The 23,782-nt window shown below is 42.4% G+C and overlaps 1 protein-coding gene across 8 annotated transcripts in view; it reads left to right on the plus strand.

Moving 5' to 3' along the window:
* Positions 1–868: 868 nt before the first annotated feature.
* The window catches only part of svp (COUP transcription factor 2), a 55,048-nt gene continuing 32,134 nt past the window's right edge, over positions 869–23,782 (plus strand). The window contains exons 1-5 of one of the 8 annotated variants that reach the window (XR_016382870.1): positions 11,338–12,620; positions 12,697–13,485; positions 14,876–15,403; positions 20,154–20,276; positions 20,337–20,616. Coding sequence is in view for 6 of the 8 variants with exons in the window: in XM_089868694.1 (XP_089724820.1) it covers positions 13,110–13,485; positions 14,876–15,403; positions 20,154–20,215 (966 nt within the window). In the remaining 2 variants the exon portion in view is untranslated. Of the gene's footprint in view, positions 1,013–11,295; positions 11,317–11,337; positions 12,621–12,696; positions 13,486–14,875; positions 15,404–20,153; positions 20,617–23,782 lie in introns of those variants that run through there. The other 7 variants (XR_016382871.1, XM_089868694.1, XM_089868691.1 and 4 more) reach the window with 7 other exon arrangements.

A 23,782-nucleotide genomic window follows, 5' to 3' on the forward strand; every position in this document is an offset into this window, starting at 1 on the left:
TGGCGGTATTTCTTTATCCGATGGATACTTCTACAAGAAGTCGGGGGCGAGTCAGGGTCATCGGCGTAAAAGGTTATTTCCCCCTCCCCCAAATGGCCACACGGCCGACACAAGCACGCTTTGAAAGGATCGGACCCAAAAGAGAAATTAGCGGCAAGAGCAATGGCATTTGCTTCGCTCTTTGCTCGCTTTTCGGTGGTCAAAAGCGTTGAGAAGGGAAAGAAGGAAAATGCTCCCTCGATCCCTTTTGCCTAATGAGTGGGCCGGAGGATGGAGAGATGAAAAGAAGCTCAAGATGAGCCAGAGAGGATAGAAGGCGGAAAAGTGATTCTGGGAGCGAGGCCAAAGTTGTCGGGCCTATAGTCCGTCAAGGGGCCAGTCATTAAGGTCACCTCCACCCATTCATGGATAAATCATGGACGGATAAACCGAACCTTATACTCCGCACCTCCTTAGAAACATTTTTTTAACGTTCTATGGGTTTTAATTGGTGGTGACCCTAATTCGTCAAAACAATAAGGGACTAATAAAAAAATGTGTGTCCCCGAACTATGGAATATTGTATTCACGAGATGGTTAACTTAATTTCATTAGAAGTTTATAATATAATGAAAATATTCTAACCTCAAATGATATTTGCGTCTTAAGTTTTTTGGGGGTAAACAGAATTGATACGTATTCTTTACAATTTTATCCAAGGGCCTAAATTCCTACCCTTGGCCGAACGAAAATGGACCCTCCCAAAATATTCTGTTTGCGAAGTTTACACAAAAGAAAACCCGAGCGAGAATCTTCTCCCCCCCATCTTAAAAGGATTGAAGGCTTATTTACAATTTTCTCGCAATTGGTTCAAGTCCGGGTTAGGGTTTGGACCCAATGGTCAGTGAGTGAGTGTCACTTGTTAGTCGCAATGTCGCGAGTTTACAGCAAATGGTTAACACTATTTTCAACCCGAATAATCTGAATTTCGTGATACTTGATTTTGTGGGATTATTTCTGAGAATATATTCTGGTATGTGCAATTTAACTCAATATATTAACGCTTAATTTAATTCTAAAGCGTAATTTGCATTTAAATTAATTGAATTTTGGAGAGTTTATCTATGAAAATAATCAAAATCACCGACTTACTTTAATCAAACCCTCTTTGCTTTAATTATTCTTTCCTAAGTCGCTGTAACGAACGCCCACTCGTGTCGAAGTTGAAAAGTTGTTAAGCCTAATTTTTCAAACTTGGCATTCTTCCCCCATGGCTTGATTTTAGATTTTCGGTCATATCTTGAAAATAACCGCTTCTTTAGAAGTAAAATTCTGCATGCGTGTCCTCGAAACGTTCCTAAAGCTTCCTCCGACATCAATTAAGTCCAATTACTTTAATTTTTTACCTAAAAAGTTAAATTTAAAACGTTAAAAACCCGGCGTAAATCGCGCGTAAAACAGTAACGGACTAGCAGACGACAGTCACGACACGAACTTCCAAAAGAGTTTTGGGGCATGGAGTAATATTAACAACAATAAACACTGGAGTAGAAATATTCATTCCCATATTCAAATATATTAAAAATTTAGACAAATACTTTCTTATAACTAATAATAGTAATGACACCATAATATATAGAGATATTAACACTTAGTAAATTAAGTAGAAAGTTTATATAGGCTAGACGATATCTTGACCTTGAACCCGATGACCCTAAAATATCTGCAAAACAACCAAAACGAGTAGTACCAAAAAATAATGCAACCCCGCGTTTTTCGTGAATCTTGAAATGTTTTTAAGGTAGAAAACGGAGACGCTTGTAGTGGGGGTGCTGGCAAACCGGTTTCTGGGGTTCCCTCGCACGTGCACTCAACATGGCTGACGTTCTTTGGCGCGTCAAATTCTTGCCAAACACTCGGGGGTGCTAACTGCGGCGCTATCCGTTTCAAACGCGATCTTCCACTAAGCCTAACATTAAATCCTCGAAGATGGCGGGCTTCCTAAGGCCGCAATCTCGAAACGAGATGGACTTATCAATCTCCCTCATCCATTGGAATGCTCACAAGGGCTTTTCTTTGTTCGACCACGCAGTTTATAAAAAATATACGACTCGGGGCAAAAAATACATACCATATAAAATGGTAAAACCCACCCCCTGATGAATTGTACAAAGTACGTCCGTACAATAAGAGAAAATACAGGTGTTAAACTATGAAAACACGTGCAAACATTCCTTTAAACGTTTCCAGAAAAAAAAATTATTTTCTGGTCAAAAGAATTCTTAGTTCCTACGGACAGAACCATTCTTGTAGCGTACAATCAAAAACTACTTGACGCGTTTTTCAAAAATTCCATAAAGGAAATCTTACGCCGAGGCTTAAGGAATAAAGATTAATTTATGGGAACGATTTGTATCATAACGCCTAAGTACTTTTGGATTACGTATCGCCAGGCGTTTTAGAGTGACGCTTGAATGGGGAAAATACCCTGTCGATACCTAATTTAAATTTAAAATCCGCCGAGTGTCGGGTCAGAGGTCAAACTAAAGATCTAAAGTACGAACTCATCGTAATTCTAAAGAGGCCCAGTTAGTTTAGAAGTATTTTTTCTCCGCGATCCTAGTAAACGCCGTGAACTTAGGGGTTTATTTCACCCGCCTCCATCTTTAAAAAGTTCTGAAATTAAATTTAGAATGACCTTGATGCACCAGAATCCTAGGATAGAGGTTCATAAGATTCATTTCTAAAGTAAAGCTTATTATTTTGCCAGAAACGTGAGACATGTCCATCCGCAAGAAGTGACCACCGGCCCGGAAATCTATCCAATATATCTTTCAACGTGTACGAGGGAAGTTGACTGGTCCTTTTTCGGGGTTCTCGCGTTACACCCCTTTTTCCCGCTTTAGTGAAAATTCACAGTACCCTTTATTTGGCCCATTTTTGTGTCGGTTTTTATGGGAGAACAGTTAGTAGGAATGCCGGGCGATACCGATCCGAGGGGTGCTCCGTTCTCGGGTCACCCGACCCCTTGGGTGACCCCCGGTGCCTTCGATTCTTCGCTACACGTTCATCCTTTCACGCCCGCGTTCCCTTTTTTCAATCGGTGCGTGGTTGCAGTCACGGAAGGGTGCCTTTTTCTCTTTTCCGTTCTTGGTCAACCTCGACCCCTTCCCCGCCGTTTGACCTTCCACAAACTGGGTGCTAGAGCTCCCCGCTTATTTTTTTCAATCAACTGGATGGAATGGTTTGACTAAACATTAGTATTAGAGGTTTTGGTTACCGGCACTGATGCTACATTCCCATAAGGGGGTAAAATGGGCAAAGGCTCGGGTCTGACATTACGCCGTATTCTACTTTTTTTCCCTCGTGAGTAAATCGTGACTATATCACGAGCGTTGTTAGTTACAACCCCCCGGTTAAAAAGGTCACGACCTGGTGTATGTATTTTGAAGCGTCTGGCGCGCGCTCCATGCTTTTTCACGTGTTTACGTTGTGGGTGTTGAATTTTTTAAGGTTCCCTCTTCCTGGCTGGCTTTGAGGTTGTAAAGTTAAGCGTATACAACAGGGGTCAAGTCGTGTTTTCCCGCCATTTTTATGTAAATTAGTCAACTCCGATTAGAACTTTCGCGATATTTTCTCATCTAGAAAAACTTATTAAATTTACAATAGGGATCTGGCATAAAAGGGGAGGCCCTTTTTGGAAAATCGTGCGGCGTATCTATCTTATTGTTGAAAGACTATTTATTTCCTCGTTTTGAAAAACCCTCTGGATTTTAATCTTTAATCCTTAATCCTGACGTCTCGTTTCGAAATTTCAACGCGAATCAATTTAAAATGGATCCAAGAAAACTGGCTGTAAAAATCACCCGCAGTTTACGTCGAATTCGAGACTAATACGCGTTTAATATCCGCCTTTCACGGCGTTGCATTCTGGGCGTGAAACGAGAGCCCCGCGGAGGTCAAGAAAAAGTGTTAATATCGTTGCTTACTATCTTGATTTAAAAAAAGAAATTGTATTTAATATATGAAGTTAAGGTTGAGCGTCTTTATGAATGGGTTGCCGGAGTTTTTTAAATGAATTATTTATGGAGAGGTCTTTAAAATGCTAAAGGTAACGTAGCAGCTTGATTTTGAAAAAAAAAAAAAACGCCAGCGGCGAGGAGTTTTTTTATATATATAAAATTTATTTTCCTCTTCATCAGTAAGGTCAAGAATGTGAAAGCACACCCACTATTTTTTGTGAGAGTTTCTCGAATCATGGACTTTATTCAAAGAAAAAAAAATATTATTATGTTTTTGCAAACGGAGCACAGTGATGTTAGGGTTTAAATTGCGCCATAAAATTTAGAATGACCTTGATATACTAGAATCCTAACAGTCTCGTACAATTGCCCAGTTTTCCTAACCCTTACACGATACGCCTATTTGTATTTCCATATCATCTACATTACATTTACCTAATAATACAATAGGAGGGGGAAAAATACTAGATTGTAGTAGAATAATACTACAAGTTCCACTAAGAATAAATATTTTCCACGTTTCTTAATAAATAATAATGGTTTTCAAGATATATTATCACGGGGACACGTATATCTATTTTGGAAGGCGAGCTCCAGGTTCGTCTGAAATGTATCCGTTTTGTTTTAATGGGCCTCCCAAACTTGGTCTCTCTCTTTCGCACAAAGTGTTATATCAGTATAAGTAGCCAGGCAGCCATATCTCAAAATTTAGTTTTTAACCTTTTTTCACGCGTTCGAGAGTGAAGATTCATTTGAGCGCGAGCGAGCGAGCGCGGTGTTATGTTAGAAGAAGGCGCGCGTGTTTTAAATTATAGGGTGCGAGGAATTTTCTTTATGGATACGCTTTCTTAAGTCTTAAGATTTTCGGGAGAGATTTGAGTGGACGGACATTAGATATTCAGTAAAGCGCGTGAGAGAATGGGCCAGGGCGGGACAAAATCGCTTCATCAAAAAGAAATCTTCGTATAGAAACAACGGGCTCAGTCTATAGAAGTAGTAATTCATCGTGATCGTCTCTCCACCGTATAGGTATACCTTGAGAGATAAATTAATAAATATGGATTATCATCTTAACTCTATATCGAAACCCAACCCTCGCTGCTTGCTTGGCTTCGCTATTTAGATGCAGGCCCGCGTGGGTTCAACACTTTGCTTTCCAGTTTTAGTTAATTTTTTATTTTTGGAGCAGTACTACTACTACCAGAAAGTTGGTTGGTTAGGCTATACTTCTTCACGATTTATAAAATTTTGTCTTTCCTTGAAAAATCCTGCGAATTTTAACATGTACGGATCAAGAGGAAAGTATTTTGGGCATTCAGGAAAAATCTAAATTATTTCGAAGAATCGATGAAAAATATTATTAAATAATATAACGGGTAAATTACTATCGTGAAATTCCCAAGCACGATAGACTATAGCGGATATTCAAAGTCGTTTAAAGGCCGACTTCCAGCGAAAAGGGTTCTAGCATCTGAAAACCAAGCATCGAGACTAACAATGAAGCGACCATGCCGATTTTCGAATCCCCGCTGGGTCAAAAGATGGAAGGGTTCTCGCTAACTGAAAGCCGTGCAATGTGGTTCTAGCGAACTGAAGATACGCAATAGAGAATTTACTTCAGGGAAAAGCAAAAATTCGAGAGGAAATAAATTTAAAAGGATTTCTATTGTTCATCTTCAGTTCGCTAGAGCCACATTGCACGGCTTTCAGTTAGCGAGAACCCTTCCACCTTTTGACCCAGCCGGGCTTCGAAAATCGGCACGGTCGCTTCATTGTTAGTCTCGATGCTCGCTTTTCAGCTCGCTAGAACCCTTTTCGCTGGAAGTCGGCCTTTAACTCTTCCTTCAACCCACGTGCCACTTTTTTCTTCTATTCTTTCAAAGGTCAGGGGTCAACCCATACTCGATTTCTTTACAAGGATATACATTAAGTACATATATTAATTAATTAATTAATAACTTAATAATTTAGAAGGTTAAATTTAATGAAATAAAAGGGACTAGTTTTGTTTTTTTTAAAGAAAGAGCAAGGTCAAAGACACTATTGTCACGACGGAGTGGCGTTTGAATACGATTCGAGAGAGAGAGAGAGAAACCCGCTTTCTAAAACACACTCTTTTTTATACATATTCGTTAAAAGTAGTTTTGTTAAAAAAGAAAACACCCCCTTGATCGGAGCACCACCGCTGGGCGCTCGCCTAAAAGGTAACCACCTCCCAAGTACGAGTTCCACCACCACCGCACTCAGTATTCGGGACCTTGGCTCTGTCCTCGTTCTTTTAAAATACGGGAACTCTCTAAAAAACGAATTTATTAAACTAACGCGGTTATGGTATCTATCAAAATATCAGGATATGGTTGGTGTTCGCGTATTTCAAATTCTGCGCCGTCTTTATAGAAATAAATTAAACCGAAGTTATTACCGTCTTCCCTAAATTTCAATAACTCCTTTATTTACGGGATTCATAGAAGAACATGGAAGAAATATTTGTTAAAATGTTTCCCAAAATCCATTTGAAAACATCGGATTTATATATTTCCCACGTCGCTTCGCTAGGGGATTTAAAATTGTATTTAAAATATTTGATAAATCACGATTAACTCGGGTTTAAATAGCTTCCTTCAAAGGTCTTTCGATACATTTTCAAGCGAAACTAGTTTGACCGTATTATTTCCCACTACTTTCTGTTAACGGAGAATATGATAAATTAAATGGACAAAAAATTCGGAATTTAAAGGACTACATTGGTTGAGGACAGGACAACCTCGGGACGTAAACAAACGTGGCATGTCAAAATAAATATTGAACAGTACTAGCTAGGCCTACCACAATAACTTGAAATTCCAGCTTGGCCAAGAAAAGGACCATTCAGTACAACACGAATGATTTTCCCCAAATCGCTTTGCAATTCTGGAATTTCTTTCCATAAATATGAAAAATATAAATTCTATAGGTTTATTTTCAAAGCTTAGTATTTTTAAATCATACCAACTTGAGTTTTTAAACTTTGCAATTTGCCAGTTAAATATTTTTGATTAAAGACTCGGAATTACCAAGAACACAAAGTTTACAATAACATTTCTGAAACTGTTTTCCGTAGCCAACGGGGTGATATACAATAAGTTGGTGTTGAAGCAATGCACCAGCGGCCACATCTCGGCATTTGTTCGGGGGCAAATGCGCGGGGCAACGTAGTTAGCGCCGCGGGGGGTGCATCTAGGAGACAACCTTGTCCAAAGTGATTCAGCCTTCCCCAACATGATGCATTATCAAAACGAACAATTTTCCAAATAAATCTCTCAAATCCGTTTCTTCTCTTTCTTATTTATCTCCGAGTTTCCACGAATTTATACCAGCATCCCACGAAAGTCAGCCCTAGATCAAGTTTTATTATCAACGAATATCATATTCGCGCGATAAATGAATAGATTCTCGTTTGATTCTGTCTTAAAGGCGCGGGGTATCTTTGTGGTATGTCGAACATTATTCGTGGGCTAATTTTACAAATTCTCGCGTAAACTATAAGATTTTTAAGGTAAAAAAAATCGCGTACGAGACTCGATGTTGGAAGAAAGGGGAACCTGAAGTTTTAAGTTTGTAGGAGTTAAGGAGGCGACGTTGGCCCGGACACCAACCCGTACCTTATAGTATTATGAGAGAACCAGTTTTGAGGATTAAATCTTCCCGGTAACGTTGTCAAGGCGGACACTACCGCATTTTGAAAAGCGTAATTATTTTCTTTTATCCGCATCACGAAGAAATAAAAACCAACAAACTAACTAATCATCCCACACACTATGTTTATTTGGTCAGCTCCAATTCGGCCTACTCCCCGGAACCGTAAATTTTGTCCTACAGCTAACTTTTGGAATTTATTGAAAGCAAAACAATGTTAATTCGTATTTTATATTCAGTTGATGGCGTTAGAGACGCTTGTTTTAGCGTATAAGCGAGCGAGCGAGCGCGTGACACGTCCAACTGACGTCTAGCGAAAACCCCTAGACCTTTCAGAGTACGTGTGACTGGCTGGGCCGCCGCTTGGTCACGAGGGGACTGACTGCTGGCGTCACACTTATGCCTCGAGAAACGTATCACCGCGTTAAATGTCCCCTCTCTCTTTTGTAATAAGCTAATGCAAAGACCACCGCCATCGAGGGGTCGAACACTACTTGGCTAAAATGGGAAAGCGGCGCGCTAGTTTTAGTTAGGACAACGCTGGAAGGGTGATAAGTCCACGGTCTAGTTTGGAAGGCGAGTTTCCGACCACACGTCATGGAGTAAAGAGAGAGGGGGGGTGCGTGCGGTTGGATTTAAGGGTGAGATAGATATTAAAGGTTTGGCGCGAATATCGCTCGACGTAATCCTATCCGAGAGGAAACATTGTAACCCCCCGAAACCCCAACTGAAATTGTTGACAGTTAGCGCGCGACGCCAAGAGAGAGAGAGAGAGAGAGAGAGAGAGAGAGAGAGAGAGAGAGAGAGGGGGAAGGAGAGGTCCTATATATAGTGTATAGTGGCTCTCGTAGCGTACCATCCCATACTATAATAATTGGAAACGCGTCGTCTTCCTCCTGAACCATTCCCCCCCACCCGATCATATTAGATGAACTGACATATCCCACTCTCTCGCTCTCTCCCATAGCCTTCCCTATTATTCCGTTCCGATGTCTAAAACCAAACGGCTGATGCCAAAGCAGCACCACCACTAACACCACCAACACCACCACCGAGGAGGGCAATTTACATCTAAATAGAGCAGAGAGTATCGCCCTAGAGATTGTCTATAAATCGGAACTGCAACTCGTCCATGATCTTCTTCCTCTCTACCCGTTATTAGCTATACCCGACAATATTGAAAGACATTCGCGCCTCCGACTTGGAAGGAAGACAATATGTTTCCAATAAGTTGTGTCCAGTATTGTTTCTTATATTGCCTCGAGAAGATTGCGTCCCCGAGCGGGCCTTGGCTGCTTGCGTTGCGCCGCGTGTTGCTGATTCTGCAAGATTCTCTTATTTGATTTTCCGTATAAGAGACGAACGGGTTTCAACTGTTGCGTCGACGCCCGTGCATGCATAGAAGTAGATCTATATAGAGCGTCGATTAGCTAAGTGTTTAGATACGCCTATATCTAAATTCGCTCCACGCTCATTGGATCACCAGTTGAGATTAAAGAATAAAAATATATTTTTAACGGGAAATAGTAATATTTTGTACGGTGTTTATAAAGAATAATTTGTAATTAATTAAAAACCATATTTCCCAACCTTAATATCAACATAGTTCGATTATAAATGAATAATTTCAGCTTTACAAAGGAATATCGCCTCAAAATAGGGAAGCCAACTTACAGGGGAATCGAAGCCCCGTGTATTTCCTATGGGCGCCTGTAGAGATGTTTGTCCCGCTGCACTCCCGTGTTCGAGAAGTACCAGTGAAATAAATCGAGTTTTAGAGCGAGATTTTTAATATTTTAGGCACGAGATCTTTCAAGTTTGACACGAGAAGAAAAAATGCTCGCGAGTTCTTACCAATTTTCATTAAATCCAAATTAGGCTTAACTTCTACGAGTGCGGATGTCTACTATACGTTTTTTGGTGTCGATTCTGAAAACCCTCTCTATAAAATGAACAATACTACGAAAGCGTAAAATTGAAAAACGCATCGGGTATAGGTTAGGGTTAAGGTTAGGCTTAAGTTAATGCGGAGCAAAATGGTAAAATGTCTATAGGCCTAGGAAAAATTTATTGATTGAGTTGAAGAAAAGAGAAGTCAGTACAGAGATAGTTTTCCATTTAAAGCCACGCAGCCGGGGAATGGTGGTGTATGGTATGGTATGGTAGCGCGAGATATGTAATGGTAAGGCGGGAAAGCCACTAGACTAAATAGAAGAGGAGGAGAGAATGTTATAATTCCTTCCACCATCATCCATGACTCATCACCAGCGACCGCCGTTGCGGGAGGAGAAACTGACTGACTGACTCCCCGGGAGCGGTTTTGTTCCTCATAACCTCATTCCCCCTAGCTCTTCATATCAAACCACGAGCACTACACGCGCCCCTTTTACCCAATGAGCAACGGTATACCAGAAAAAGTGACTTCTCTTAGCCTATATGTTTGAAAAAGGGACTCCTTGGGATTGTTATTCCTCATAGGAGGGCCTTTATCAGTGATGGTACATTGGGGTGAAATACTTTTAAAGACCTTTTTAGAAAGGCGGGCGGTGCGCTTATAATCTGTTTAGCGGGGCGCGTAAACCGCGAAGGGTCCCTGGGTCCATGCAAGCTTCTCCGTTGAGTTATTTGACGCGATGTATTCTGAAAGCGCCCTTTTTTTTCTCCAAAACCTCAATTCCGGGGTCGAGATGGTCCCCCTCTTTAAAGTCTTCTCGCCTCAATGGGTCCCTCCAAACTTTTAATTGTTCTAAAAGGTTTTTTTTTAACACCGGCGGTGGTCGGGGGAATCCATCTCCAATTTCCAAAGGATTGTAATCAAAATAATGGAACTTTAAATTCGTGTATACCTGTTACGGAGAGCTAGGTGTACCCTTATATGTTAGGTCTAAAACTGGTCTACTCCTATCGACGATTGTTAATTAGGGTTTCCAAACTTGGTGGGGGAATAATGAGTTTGAGGAAAAGAGTAACGATTCGGCGGGATACGGCTGGGACGAGCGTGCCACCATCCTCGAGAACGTCTTGACCCAACTGAAAAAGAATCTTTGGAAGGAAGATGTTCGCCAGAGTGTGCATGGAGAAGGTATATATCTATGGCACGGTTGGGCGTTCGACCAATGAGAAAGCGCGGGACGCGTCCTGCCCCCTCGCCGCATCACCGGCGCAGTTCTATAGGGGGCGCGACCGTCTCACCGGGAGGGGGATTATCGGGCGCTAATAGGCTTCTTGAACTTTAATGACACGTTTTTCGCGCCCTCGTACGCGCGCCCAAGATGGAAAAGTTATCCCTAGAAAGGAGAAGGTTGCCATGACAACGGAGTTGGCCGCCGCTCGGAGCGCCTCGAGCCGTGTCAATAGTTCAAGCGAAAGAGCGCGCGCTTTTTACCTCCTCGCGCCAAAAAGGTTGAAAGAGCGTTACGCCGGGGGTCCCTACTCACTCAGCCTCTCGGATCCCGTGACCTCCGGTTCGGAGGTGTCTTTCCTTTCGGGGCGCGCCAACTTTGAATCCCATTCCCAAAGAGAGAGAGAGCGCGCACGAGGTCCAGACAGTTCGCAGCCTTGGCACTCCGACCGACGATCCCATAACCTAAACTGCTCTTTATCTTTTATCCGGAGATAAAAACAAAGATATATTCACTGGGTAAGACGAGAGGCGTGTAGTAGTTACGAGCCTTTATCTTCTTAGAAGATAAAAGAATAAGTAGCGGAGTACTTCTCCAAGTTCAAAGACGGTGTTGGTACTAAATATTTAGTTTGCTTTTCTGAATTCGTGTTTCAAATTAGCTATTCAACAACCGTAGGAAAATTGTTTACCGAGAATCACTATCACAGAAAGGTTTAATTAATTTAGTAAATTCACAGTAACCCCCTCCCCCCTTAGATTTTTATAAGTTTGTCAGAAAAATTGTAAAATTGCGTGTCGTGTTTGAAATAGATAAGAAAATCTTTCAAGTCCTTACGCGAATTCCTCGACAAAGAGAGAAAAGAGATCACCTTCTCCACGGAGATACGAAAGGCAACTGAGCTTGACGCTAAAAGGGCAAGACGAACATCTCAGGGGCGCCCTTCGCGTCTGCGCTGTCAGTTTCTTCCAAGGATATAGTTGCGTCAGAAGAAAGAATGTACTGTAACAGCGAGGAGGTCTAAATCTAGCGTAATCCAGCCTTTCCTCTCTCCGCCCGCGCCCGATACGGATTCTCACCCCCGAAAAGAAACGAAGCCTGAGAGCAGCCGACGCTCTCTCTTCTTCTTAGTCTCGTACCAAGGAGGGGGGACGCGCGGGGGGGTGAAAGAAATTCATAGACAGAGGCCATCATGGTTAAGCGCGGCGCGACCGACCAGGACCTAGAAGTCCTGGACCGACCACTAGTAGGAAGGGGTAGCTTTTGCTATCCATGAGAGAGAGAGAGAAGCTAGAAGTCAAACCCCCGCCACGAACCTAAAGTTCGACCCCCCAGTTTCCCTAGCGGCGGAGACGGCGCTGAAGCCAGAAGGCAGCGAGCGAGAGGAGAGAGATCGGGGCTCGCAATAATGAAGCGTCGCTTCCACGCTCGTTCAACGTGGCAAGCCAAAAAACCTAACGTGTAGAGTTTGCCCCGTTAGTCGGCTAACGCGACCTCGGAACTCAGTGCGGTCGCCGTCTCCGGTCCGCGAGGTACGATCCCAAAATCCCGGCGTCATCCGCGACCCAAGGCGCCAAGTGCCAACGAGCACCGACCCCGAGGGCCACCACCCCCATTCACTCCCAAACAGACTGGAGAGAGAGAGAAAGAAAGGTTCCCCGGGCGCCGAAACTTTTTCGCAATTTTCGCGTGTAAATGTCTTAAAGGAGGCTCGACTCCTCTTTAGGAAAATTTTTCTACTCTTATCAATCCTTGACACCAAAAAACAATAATAAAAAAAAACAAGCCCGAAAATCGTTTCGCAAACACGCTCAAATTAATGGTACTATTACACAGTCCCCTTGATTAAGTTAAGTTTAATTAATTAATATCTGGCATTGGTTTTTTTTTTGTTGCAGCAGAATTATTGCACCTGATTCAACGTGGAGCGACAAACTGAGACTGACGGAGGGACTTGATCGAAGGCGCTCGAAATATTGTCTCGGTCGGATAATTATTTTTAAGTAGCGTCTAATGTAGTCAGTCGAGTAAAATCGCGCGGCGGATCTCGTTTCTCGGCCTTTTTCGGACGGAAAGGTATTTTTGGCGGAAATAATTAAGTTTTAAAAGATCGAATCGCTTTGGCGAATAAAGATCGCTGGCCGTCGGAATTCTCGGGGAAAATTCGTCGGTGGAATTTATCGGTCGTGGAAGTTTGTTTCGCGCGCCGGTTTTCAGACCGACCGCAGCCGTGTTCTTCTCGCTCGAATCGCGCGACGCCGCGGCCGCTCGCGCCCTGACGCTCCGCCGTCCCGCGCCGCCGCCGCCGCCCATGGCCCTCGCGGTGGCGCCCTGGCGCGACCCGACGGCCCAGAGCGCGCTTTCGGCGGGCGCCGACCCGGACATGTCGACTCCGGGCCCGCCCCACCAACCGCCCCAGTCTAGCACCCCTTCGCAGGGCTCCGACAAGAACGCTCAACACATCGAGTGCGTCGTTTGCGGCGACAAAAGCAGCGGCAAACACTACGGTCAATTCACCTGCGAAGGCTGCAAGTCCTTCTTCAAGAGGAGCGTCCGACGCAACCTGACCTACACGTGCCGAGGGAATCGCAACTGTCCCATCGACCAGCACCACAGGAACCAGTGCCAGTATTGCAGGCTCAAGAAATGCCTCAAAATGGGCATGAGGAGGGAGGGTAGGTGCCAAGGTCAGGTGATTTCTATACCAAAATGCCCCCCAAATGCGCCCAACACTTAAACCGAACGTGACAACGACACTAAATATCGCATCCTCAATTATTTCTCGCGTCTATGGGGCTCCCTTTTACTAATTGCACGCTGGCTCGTTCCTTGTCAGTCAACACCAAGCAGGTAGGAGCAAAGTGAATTTAATAAGCCTTATTTACAAAATTAATATTGCGTTTGAATATAAAGGCCTTTAGATAATGCAAAAATATTTCATCGATTAGGCTATATTAAATTGTTATCATAATTAAAAGTGGCCATTTCATGCCAGAATCTGTGATATACTTAAAATTGTTGTTTGACTTTGTTTCTAATTGAAAAAAAAAATAAGTATATCTCCTCTGTTAATTATTTTTTCCCATTTTCCTTATACGTGCAGTAAATAAGCTAAGAAAGATAAGAGTGTTTATCTCTAGAGTTGATGAAAATAAATCTTAGCTAGATAAATTGAGCGAGAAAATGAAGGAGTCCCTTTTAGAGAGCCGTTAAAAACAAGTGTTTTCTTAAAAATTCCCACTAAATCGTATATGTACTTGGAATATTTTGTCACCCACGGGAAGAGAGGTATATCGGAGCAGCGTGTCCCCAGAAAAAAAAAATCGACAGGAAGGAGGAGTAGCGGTGCATTTTTTTTTTCTATCAGTCGTGGGAGGGGTCGATTTTTGGCTTTTAAAAATAGCGCGCGGCGCTGCTGGCTGAGGCGCTGGCCTCACCCGTAGCTGCCTTCTCTCTCAGCTCAGCTCTGAGGCTGCTGGTGCTGCTCGAGCTTCAGGCTGACTTCGGGCCTGGACAGATATCGACTCTCTGAAAAAGGCTCCCTCAGTGCTCCGCAAATGCGCTCGACGAAGGAGCGGGAGCTGAGCGCGCGAGATGGGCTTCTCCTCGGGACACGGCGCCCGTTAATACCAAACCAGCTCAGAGCCCGACAACGGACGATGTAATGCACCGCGTCTACTCCTTCCCAATCAGCAACTAGTCAATCCCCGAGATAAGATGATACATCCCCTAACTAACCCTAATCAGTATTAACTATGACCATTAACTAATCTAGTCGTTGATAGTTATTTTTATTATCAAGTGTCGTTGTCTCTTGGGCGCACGGTTTAATTAAAATTATTCTTTTTTCAAATTTTCTTAAAATCACTATTCGTTGATTTGAATTGGTTATTTAATATTTAATATTAACTGGCGTGATGATCGCGTCGGCATTTTACAACGCGCAATGTCGCTGCACCCCGGATGGTAGCAGCGGCCTCTGCCCCTTGACCCCGACAGTACGAGTGGAACTGTTGACCCCGACTAATGAACTTCGTTTCTCTTCTTCCCCCGGCTCGCCCTTTCGTCGTCTCGCAGCGGTACAACGAGGGAGAGTTCCCCCCAGCCAGCACGCGTTGCCCGGTCAGATGGCCTTGACGAACGGCGAGACGCTGAACGGACACACGTACTTGTCCAGCTTCATTTCGTTGCTGTTGCGGGCCGAGCCGTACCCGCCTTCCAGATACGCGCAATGCATGCAACCCAACAACATCATGGGCATCGACAACATTTGCGAGTTGGCGGCCAGACTGCTGTTCAGCGCGGTGGAATGGGCGCGAAACATTCCTTTCTTCCCGGACTTGCAAGTGACGGACCAAGTGGCCCTCTTGAGGTTGGTCTGGAGCGAACTCTTCGTGCTCAACGCCAGCCAGTGTTCCATGCCCTTGCACGTCGCGCCTCTTTTGGCCGCCGCCGGACTTCACGCGTCTCCCATGGCCGCGGACAGAGTCGTGGCCTTTATGGACCATATTCGCATATTCCAAGAACAAGTCGAAAAGCTCAAAGCGTTACACGTCGATGCCGCGGAATACAGCTGCCTCAAAGCCATCGTTCTCTTCACAACGGGTGAGTCGCTCCTTCTTTTAAATAATTACAAAATTCGCCCCCATATTCTTACTATAGTCGTGTCATTCGTATTTACAATTACCGAAACATGTGTCAATACCTCAAATTGGTGGGAAACCCAAAAAACGTCCCAATAACAATTACAAACACTTTCGTTGTTGTAGCCCTCAATTAAATCCCGGCCATCCATCCCATAATGTCTTTAAACAGACAAGTAACGGATATTATCGTTTGTAAAATACGTCTTCCATCTAGTTAATTAAGTACCGACAGAAAAAAGATGGTTATAGGTATGAAACGATACGTTTCTAGAAGCTATAGTAGAGAGGGAAGTTAAAAAGAGTTTTCTAAATGCGCGCGTTATAGCCAATTACACGGCTCTAATTCGATCTCGCCCGGAGTCAATTGGCGTCTGGCGTACGTATCAGGTTGGACCGGACCCCTTTAGTACTGGCGATATATTGCAAAAGTGTGGACTTTACGTGCTTGTATTCCGAAAACAAGAGCCTCGGGCCAACATCACCCGATTTCCAAAAGAGATGGGAGGGGTGAGGTGCGAGCGTCAAATGATGGGGACGAATTGATTTCTTTATTCATGACCCAATAGAGAAGTGACGCAATTCCTCCAGCGCCCCCCCCCCCCGAAGATTCTCTACGCTTTTTATATTCGACCAACGTGACACGATATACTAAGTCAGGCTATGTAGAAAGAAAAAAAAAACTTTCTAAATTCCCAATGTGCCCCGCGCGACAGTCTTTAATGGCTTTCATTAATTCCCGATTGATGTTGACCGCGCTCTTCATCGCGACCAAGATGGAATTCATCAATTTAATCGAGCCTCGGCGGCTATGGGGAGGCGATTGTTTAACTTTAAAACGTCATTATTACGGCTCGAGTTGGATTTAAATCGAAATTGGCAGTTGATTATTCCCGAAAAGGTTCAAACTGACTTCAAAATAGTGCTAAGCCTAAATTTGAAACCTGAGGCGCGAGACTTCAAAAAAAAAGAAGGTCTTCGTAAATTACTTTGACCTATTCCTTCTTCAATTCGATGTACACTGATAATTAGAGCGAGTTAATTACGAGGTATATACGGGGGTATATCCTGTAACACCCTATTTAATATCGAGATATTTACCGGTTAAAAAAAAAAAGGCAAGGGTACATTTTAGATGATGGAAAATCATCTCCGAGACCTTTAAAACCAACTGATCCGTGTCTAACACCGAGTTACAACCACGCGTGCCCGCATGCCAAATACATAAGCGCTTCTTCTTCTCTCTCTCTCTCTTCTTGAAAAGGTCCATTGCGTTTCGAAGGATGCTATAAAAGGGGCCAACACTATTTAATATTAAAAAAAATAAAAAACAAGCCTAAGCCTAACTGAGGAGGAAGGGGGGCTGGAAAGTGAGATATTACATCATATATATATATACTTTGGTAACAATTCAACGGGGCGCTAAGCACACTGAGAGCTTTAAAAGAAATGTACCAGTAATTATAGCCGATCGTTTTAAAGGGCCAAAAAAAAAAGGTTGAGGCGTATTTGTTGTTGAAGAAGAAAATTTTTCTCAAATCCAAGATGGAGGAGGGTTGTTGGGTAGGCGCGAAGGAAGAAGCGTGACTCGCTGCTCGCGTCTTTGGTGATTTCGCCCTCGGGGGGCCAAGGGTTATCGACCTTAGGGTCCGCTACGAACGAAACGAGTAGCTGGCTGCTAGTTTAAACTTAAGGCAGCCAAAAGTTCTTGGGACATCTTCGAGAAGTTTGAACTTGGGATGTTCCCCCCTTTCTGGCAGATTTCTTGCCACCATCCAAACCACCACGCACCCGCTATCTATCTCCTCGTATACGTTACGAATCTTCATCTTGCTTCAAAACTAACCCTCTTCTACTCATCCCTCCCTACTTCCCCCTTCAAGTTTATTCCATTTATGTCTAGATAAAAGGGTATCATCGCTAAGCCTAACCTAAACCTAACAGCCACCAAAAAGAAAAGAAGATAGAGCTGATTTTCTTTTTTAGTTAAGCTTCTGAGATGGGTATGTCGAGAGTGATAACAATCCGGAGTTTGTTTTCCAGTTAAGGTTTTGGTCAGTATTTAACAACCCAGAGAAAAAAAAATGATACATTCCGGACACTGTCAAAAAAATTGTGGGGTAACAAAAGGAGTGCTTTGGGGATTATATTATGATTATAGTAAAGGTTAAACAGAAACAAGAGAGTGAGAGAGATGGAGGGGGGGGAGGGCGAGGAAATGGCGGGAAATAATAAAGTAAAACAGTGGAGAGAGAGAATGGCGCGTCGAACCAGTTTCCTGAATGAACACTATAACTTAACTAAAGCAGCGCTTTGCCAATGACGATGAATGAGCCATACCCAAAACAATAGGGGTGACGTCCTTGCTCGCTCGCTGCTCGCTCCTTGCCTCCTAACTCCCGGATGGACGTTATTGAACTCGGAAGCGAGCCTTTCATCATGGATATAACAAATATATTTAACCATACTTTCTAATTTTCTATAATTTAATTGACACACTCATTCAAATCACTTCCAATTTCTTTTCCGACTAAAATTCCAAAAAATTTAAGTGAATAAATTGGTCCAAATCATAGGAGAACAAAGACTTAAATTGACCGTACGCTTGGACAATCATTTCTGACAAAGAAATAAATTATCAAATTTATTTATAATATTTGCTCCTAAAACCCTACAAAGGCGTTCGATAATAACATAAATATATTTTCGATATCCACGACGACATCAGCTCGTCATTAAGGATCCCCTCCCCTCCCCTCCCCTCCTTCCCATATCGGATAGTATATTATTAATTTGGTAGTATGTATAGATGGGAACGGGCGAAGGGTCTCCGACACCGAACGTGCGCACCTTATTATAAACCTAACCTAGCAAAAACTGTAGCTATATACGCTTTTATCTGCCACCAAAAAAAAAAAAAAATGTTCGACAGTGCGTGGTAAGAAAGAAAAACCTGCTTTTAAAGCGGCAGTATCTTGGGAGAGTGAGTATCCCCCATCCATCCATCCACGTTTTTAAAGGACACAGCACCGATAACAAACAGGAATAGTTTCAAAAGCAGATACGGAGTATTAAGAGAAGGACTCCTTGATTTTAAACCCCTTTGATATTTGATACTTTACCTTTAAAGGAGCTTGATTTTTCTCCCAAAACTAACCCTTAAAATATAGCCAAGATGAAAAAGGAAGGCACCAGCGGAATTTCATTGACGTGGATCCGTTTAATTAATGGGCCGGTTTTTCATAAAACTTAAGATACGAAACGTTTCGCTTCCGAATTATTAATTTAACGCTATAATTATATAACAAAATCGCCGACAAATTAACATATTTTTAATTAATAGTCGAGTATTTACCGGCCAGGTTAAATAATTACCAAAAGGTTGCCATAAGCTGCTGTGTCAGGCGTGAATTAGACGGGAAATAGACATTTCAAACGGAATGGTCACTTTCAAAATGCGATCCACTTTTCCCACGCTTATTTAAAAGGTTACGTAACAAACAAACATCTGGGTCCGGTATCCGTATAATTCAAATAAAATTAAACCAAGGCTTAAAAAAAACAACCTCGGGTCTATATGAAATCATGTAAAATGTCAGCGGCGTTCTACCATGCGTACGAACCGAATCACCTGTTTTGTCGGTCGGTAGTGCCCGTGAAAACTATACACTTTTACTTTCAAATCTCCCACGCATGGTTTAAGATACAAAAAAACTCACCCCATAAAAAACGCTAAGCCTAACGGAACAATGGTAGAGGTATGGCGGGGATTTAATTTTTTTATTCAATCAAAACACGCGTGTTGTTGTATAGGACCCGTGAAAAAGTCAACCCCGCAACCCGCACAAACACAATTTTTCAGGTGTATTAAAAATCACGGGGGAAAAGCTAAAAACGTAGAAATTTATATTGAATTTATTTCATTTCTATCAAAAATATTGACTCTGATTGTTGCTTAAGAATATGGGATCATTTACCCCGCGTGCAAACCGAGGCAGTGCAGTCCCACCAGCTTTTTACGAATCTTGGGGTTGAGGTCAAGTTAAATATTCGTGTTAAGTATCGAACGAATTCATAGAGCAACTGACAACAAAATCAGTTACTTTTTTTGGTCTTATCCACGAGCTGCCATACGAGAGGAGAGGGGGGAAGTAGATGTTTAGTGATTACGTAGCCAGTTGGTGTCTCATTAAGTTCAGGGTGGTTGGGTCAACGAACCGTGACACCCCGACGACCGACCGCCACCTCATGGCCCCCCCGCCCGCCCGTCCCGTCGCCAACAACCCACCGGGGCTTGCCAAAAATTTGGCGGTCCCTGTCATAGACGGAAAACGTTCCAAACTAAAGATAACATCCCCCCCACACCGTCGGTAAAACATCGATTCCCCTTTGGTAGTCTTTAAATATTATATAACATCCTATTCAACCCCCAGCCCGGATGACTTTTGGTCTTTCGCCCGCGGACAGAGTAAAGCCAGAACACGCACGACCCCTTCCCCCCCACTCTATAGTTTTAGTTTCCTATCGAAAGCCCATCATAGGACGTAGACAAATTACGCTTTTAATTATGAGTTACTATTACTTTAATTTCGTGCCATTTGTCAATTCGAAATTTCACGAGGTTCGCAGAGATGACGTATTAGTTAAGATTCCTTTTTCGATTTTATCGTTTACTTCTTGTTAATGTACTTCGTGGTATTAACGGTGTATAGATAGGGGGTGCGCATCCGGACACCTGCAAATTTCACCTGATTCCGGAGCCGCCGCGGGGTAAGAAGAGGGTGACCCCCAAACATCCTCCGAGATGGTTCAGTTTAGTTCCCATTATTGTGTAGGTAAGCTACTACTAAGCTTACAGTCTATTATTACGCATTATATAAATTTCCTACGTTTAGATTCCCTCTCATCCTGGCTGCGGGACGGGGACATTTTCCTTTAGTGGTGGTATATAATATCATCCCATTTTTGACAAGATCATTGCGTCATTGTTTAAATTAATTTGTCGCGTTAATTGAACTTAAGAGAAAATTGTAAGAAACCTAAACAAGCAACTAAACTTTGACCCCCCCCCCCCAAAAAAAAACATGGGCAACTCAAATTTTAATATTATTGACGTCATTTTGTCCGCTCAAAAAGCGCGAGAATGATAAATAAATAAATAAATTCCGCAAAAAAGTGGCGCTGATTATTACGAGTTAAACCACAAACTTCCTTTTTCACGTGTATAAATAATTTCATCTCGAATATGAGACAGGCCGAACTTTAAACCCAAAATTCTAATAAAAATTTCGGGTCATTTTTAATCCAATCTTTGCCCTTTTGGAATCATGGGATGTTGAACAAAAAACAAATTCACTCGTACGTGTAATTTAAATAGAAATTTCAAATTACTCGTATAACCTTCGCCCCTTCCCCTATTGTAGATGTATACGCGCTTATTTAGATATAACCCGAGTAATTTATATTAGGCCTAATGTATTTTTTTTTTAAACGATCCTTAAGCCTCGGTCGGTTTTTGTTCTGGAAAACTTCTGCATCATTTTTAACGATAAGTTTTAGTTACTCGGCGTCGTAGCCTTCAGGCCCAGGGTGGAAGCAAGCGCGGAGAAGATCCGCTGTAAAAGTTAGACGTTATATTTTTGGGTAGAAATAAATTTCTTAGAAAGCAATTGACTCGAAACGTGACTCGAGAAAAAAAACTAAGAAAAATCCATTTCTGAGATGCGTTAAAAATTGAAACAAGTTAAGGGAACGACCATAAGTTGATCAGGGTTCCCATTGATTTTTTTACTTCAAAATTCCCCACGTCTTCCCTAACCAATTTTAATTTCCAATTTTATCTAATAGTACTATAATAATTTCCAGGTATTGTTGGTTTTATAAGTATAGACAGAAGTGAGATGAGACTAGAAGTACTGAGCTAACCAAATTCTTCACTCGGCGAAAGTGAATATTCTTGATAACACACCAACGGTTGGCCCTCTAGTGGCGGTTTCTGAATTTCCCCTCCAAAACGTGAGACGCTCGCGGCGGTAGACGGCCGAACTAGACTCAAGCACCCGCGTCCGTGTTTCGCCGCTTTAGGTTGAGGGGAAGGGGGTAAGAAATGTTTTTGGGGTCTCGAGCAATTTTTTTCTCTCTAGCGTAGGCGCGATTGAAGCGGCGTAAAATCCTCAAATTTGTTCACTAATGCCAGGATCTATTACCAATGCTAGAGCCCTTCACTTCTAGTCTCATCTCACTTCTGGTATAGATAGTTTTCACACATGGAGGATTAATACCATTTACACCAGGAAGCCGGGCTATCTGGAGGACAAAAGCAGACGGGTTTTTGTCCTCCAGATAGCCCGGTCTCCTGTTGTAAATGGTATGAATCCTCCATGGGTGAAAATTATCTATACCGTGACTTATTAACGTTAATTCAATGAACCTATGATAAAAACAATTTTATTCCGGTATACAATACAAAAGCTGGGAACACCTACGCCAGCTAGGAAATTAAAGAGGACCCCGAGACTATATCGTAGCTAGTGGATGTATAGATAGATACAAAGTCATAGCATTAAGCCTCGGCCCAAGTTAAAATCATAATTACAGGGTATAAAGAGAAAAGAAGAGACTCGTGTAATTATTGCAAATACGAGCTAGCGACGCGTAGGAAAATAATTTCATACTTTTTGTTGTTTATTAATTAATTAATATTTCTTAAGGATAATTAATGCCCCTTTAATTAAGAAAGATTACTAACTAAACCACACTCGTGAAATTATTTCAGAGATTAATAGATTAAACGCCATCATTTCCAAGCCAACGTGTCACAACCCTATTTTTTATTTATACGGGTCCAGTCCAACGTTATCTTTTCACTTGGCAAGTTGGCGGGCGTGACTAGAGCTATTTTCTCAAAAAAGGTACATTCTTATTTATTATTTCTTTGACCTTTCTCCCCTCGGTTCGAAAAAAAACAAGACTAGCCACGCAGGGTTGACGACCTTTCCCCGGGGGTTTTATTGACGCCCTCTAAGGGCAATATAACCCCGGGGTTTAGTCTCTTTTAAGGTTGCCCTTCGTACCACCACCACCAACAATATATATTCCCGTTTAGTTATAGGATACTTAAAAGGTCGGTTGTCCCCCCAACAGCTAAAGAAACAAACACATTCTTAAGAACTTACAAGCTGTTGTCTCTGAGGAGAGTACCACGTGACCTTCGCACCAAACATTCGGGGATGGACTTTATCAGTTTTCAGGCGCTACTTTAGTTGTCCCGCGTGAACAAGTTAAAATGACCCTGACTTGTCAAAGGCTAAGGGGTCACGAACTACGGTTTTCTATCAAAATGGTCCATCACTACCGAAACATTCCAGAAACAAGGAGGGATCCCCGTAGATTGTAAACTGTCCGAGGAGGTTGTCCGTTTGATGGTTTAATGACCAGTTCACCATTGTTTCCCCCCCCCTCCCCGGCCCGCCTGTTTGATCCCGTATTAAGATTTTTACAAGAGCTAAGCCTAAATTCCTTTACCAAAAACCCCAATCCAGTTAAGTCTCGTTTCCAATCGCGTCTTATCTTGAAAATGACCCATCAAAAAGCAGCCAAGGAGGAAGATACTTGGCAAAATATTTCGGCGCTAACTTCCGAGAGGTACGTCACTTTGGAGGGAAAAATAAACCCGAGTTGCTATAGCTTTACAACGCGTAGTGACTGAAGATCCCCTCGGGCATCCTTTGGCCGGCGGGGCCGTAAGAGAATGGGAGTCGTGAATCGAAAATGACCATTTGTATTTAACAGCGGGTATCCTCAACTTTTGAATAGAATAAACGGGCAAAGATACAGTAAAATTCCTTTGTATTTTTCAACCTTACAATAACAACTATAGACTATAGAGCATCCAAATCTGGTTGCCACCCAGCGGTGGCGAGTAACAAACGCTCTGAAAATTTATTTTGAAAATCAGGTTTTAAACTTAAGCCCCCTTATATTTATTGGGAAAGCCACAAGGTACGCTGCTGTTGTTATTTTTTTTTATAAATAATAAAAAAGGTTCTATTGAAGGGGAAGATTCTGGCGTTTTAGAATAATAATAAATAGTGATTATCTCCTTTCTTCGTAATCCGTTTAATTTACGATCGATTTTGTTTTAGCGCCCATCAATAATAACTAAGGTTGAATTACGCGCGCGCGCGCGCGAGAGAGAGAATAATGCCGTATTAAAATTTATACCGTACAATTAACAAATAATTAAGTCGTCTTGATCTAAATAATTTAAATTTAAACGAAAATAATTTAAGCAAAGGGTAAACACGTGGGATATAAATTAACTAAATATGAAAGGCTTATT

Source organism: Phalangium opilio, unplaced genomic scaffold, assembly GCF_054372755.1.
Source record: "Phalangium opilio isolate 3A_F unplaced genomic scaffold, DU_Popi_V2 ptg000024l_1, whole genome shotgun sequence".
Taxonomy (NCBI): Eukaryota; Metazoa; Arthropoda; class Arachnida; order Opiliones; family Phalangiidae; genus Phalangium; species Phalangium opilio.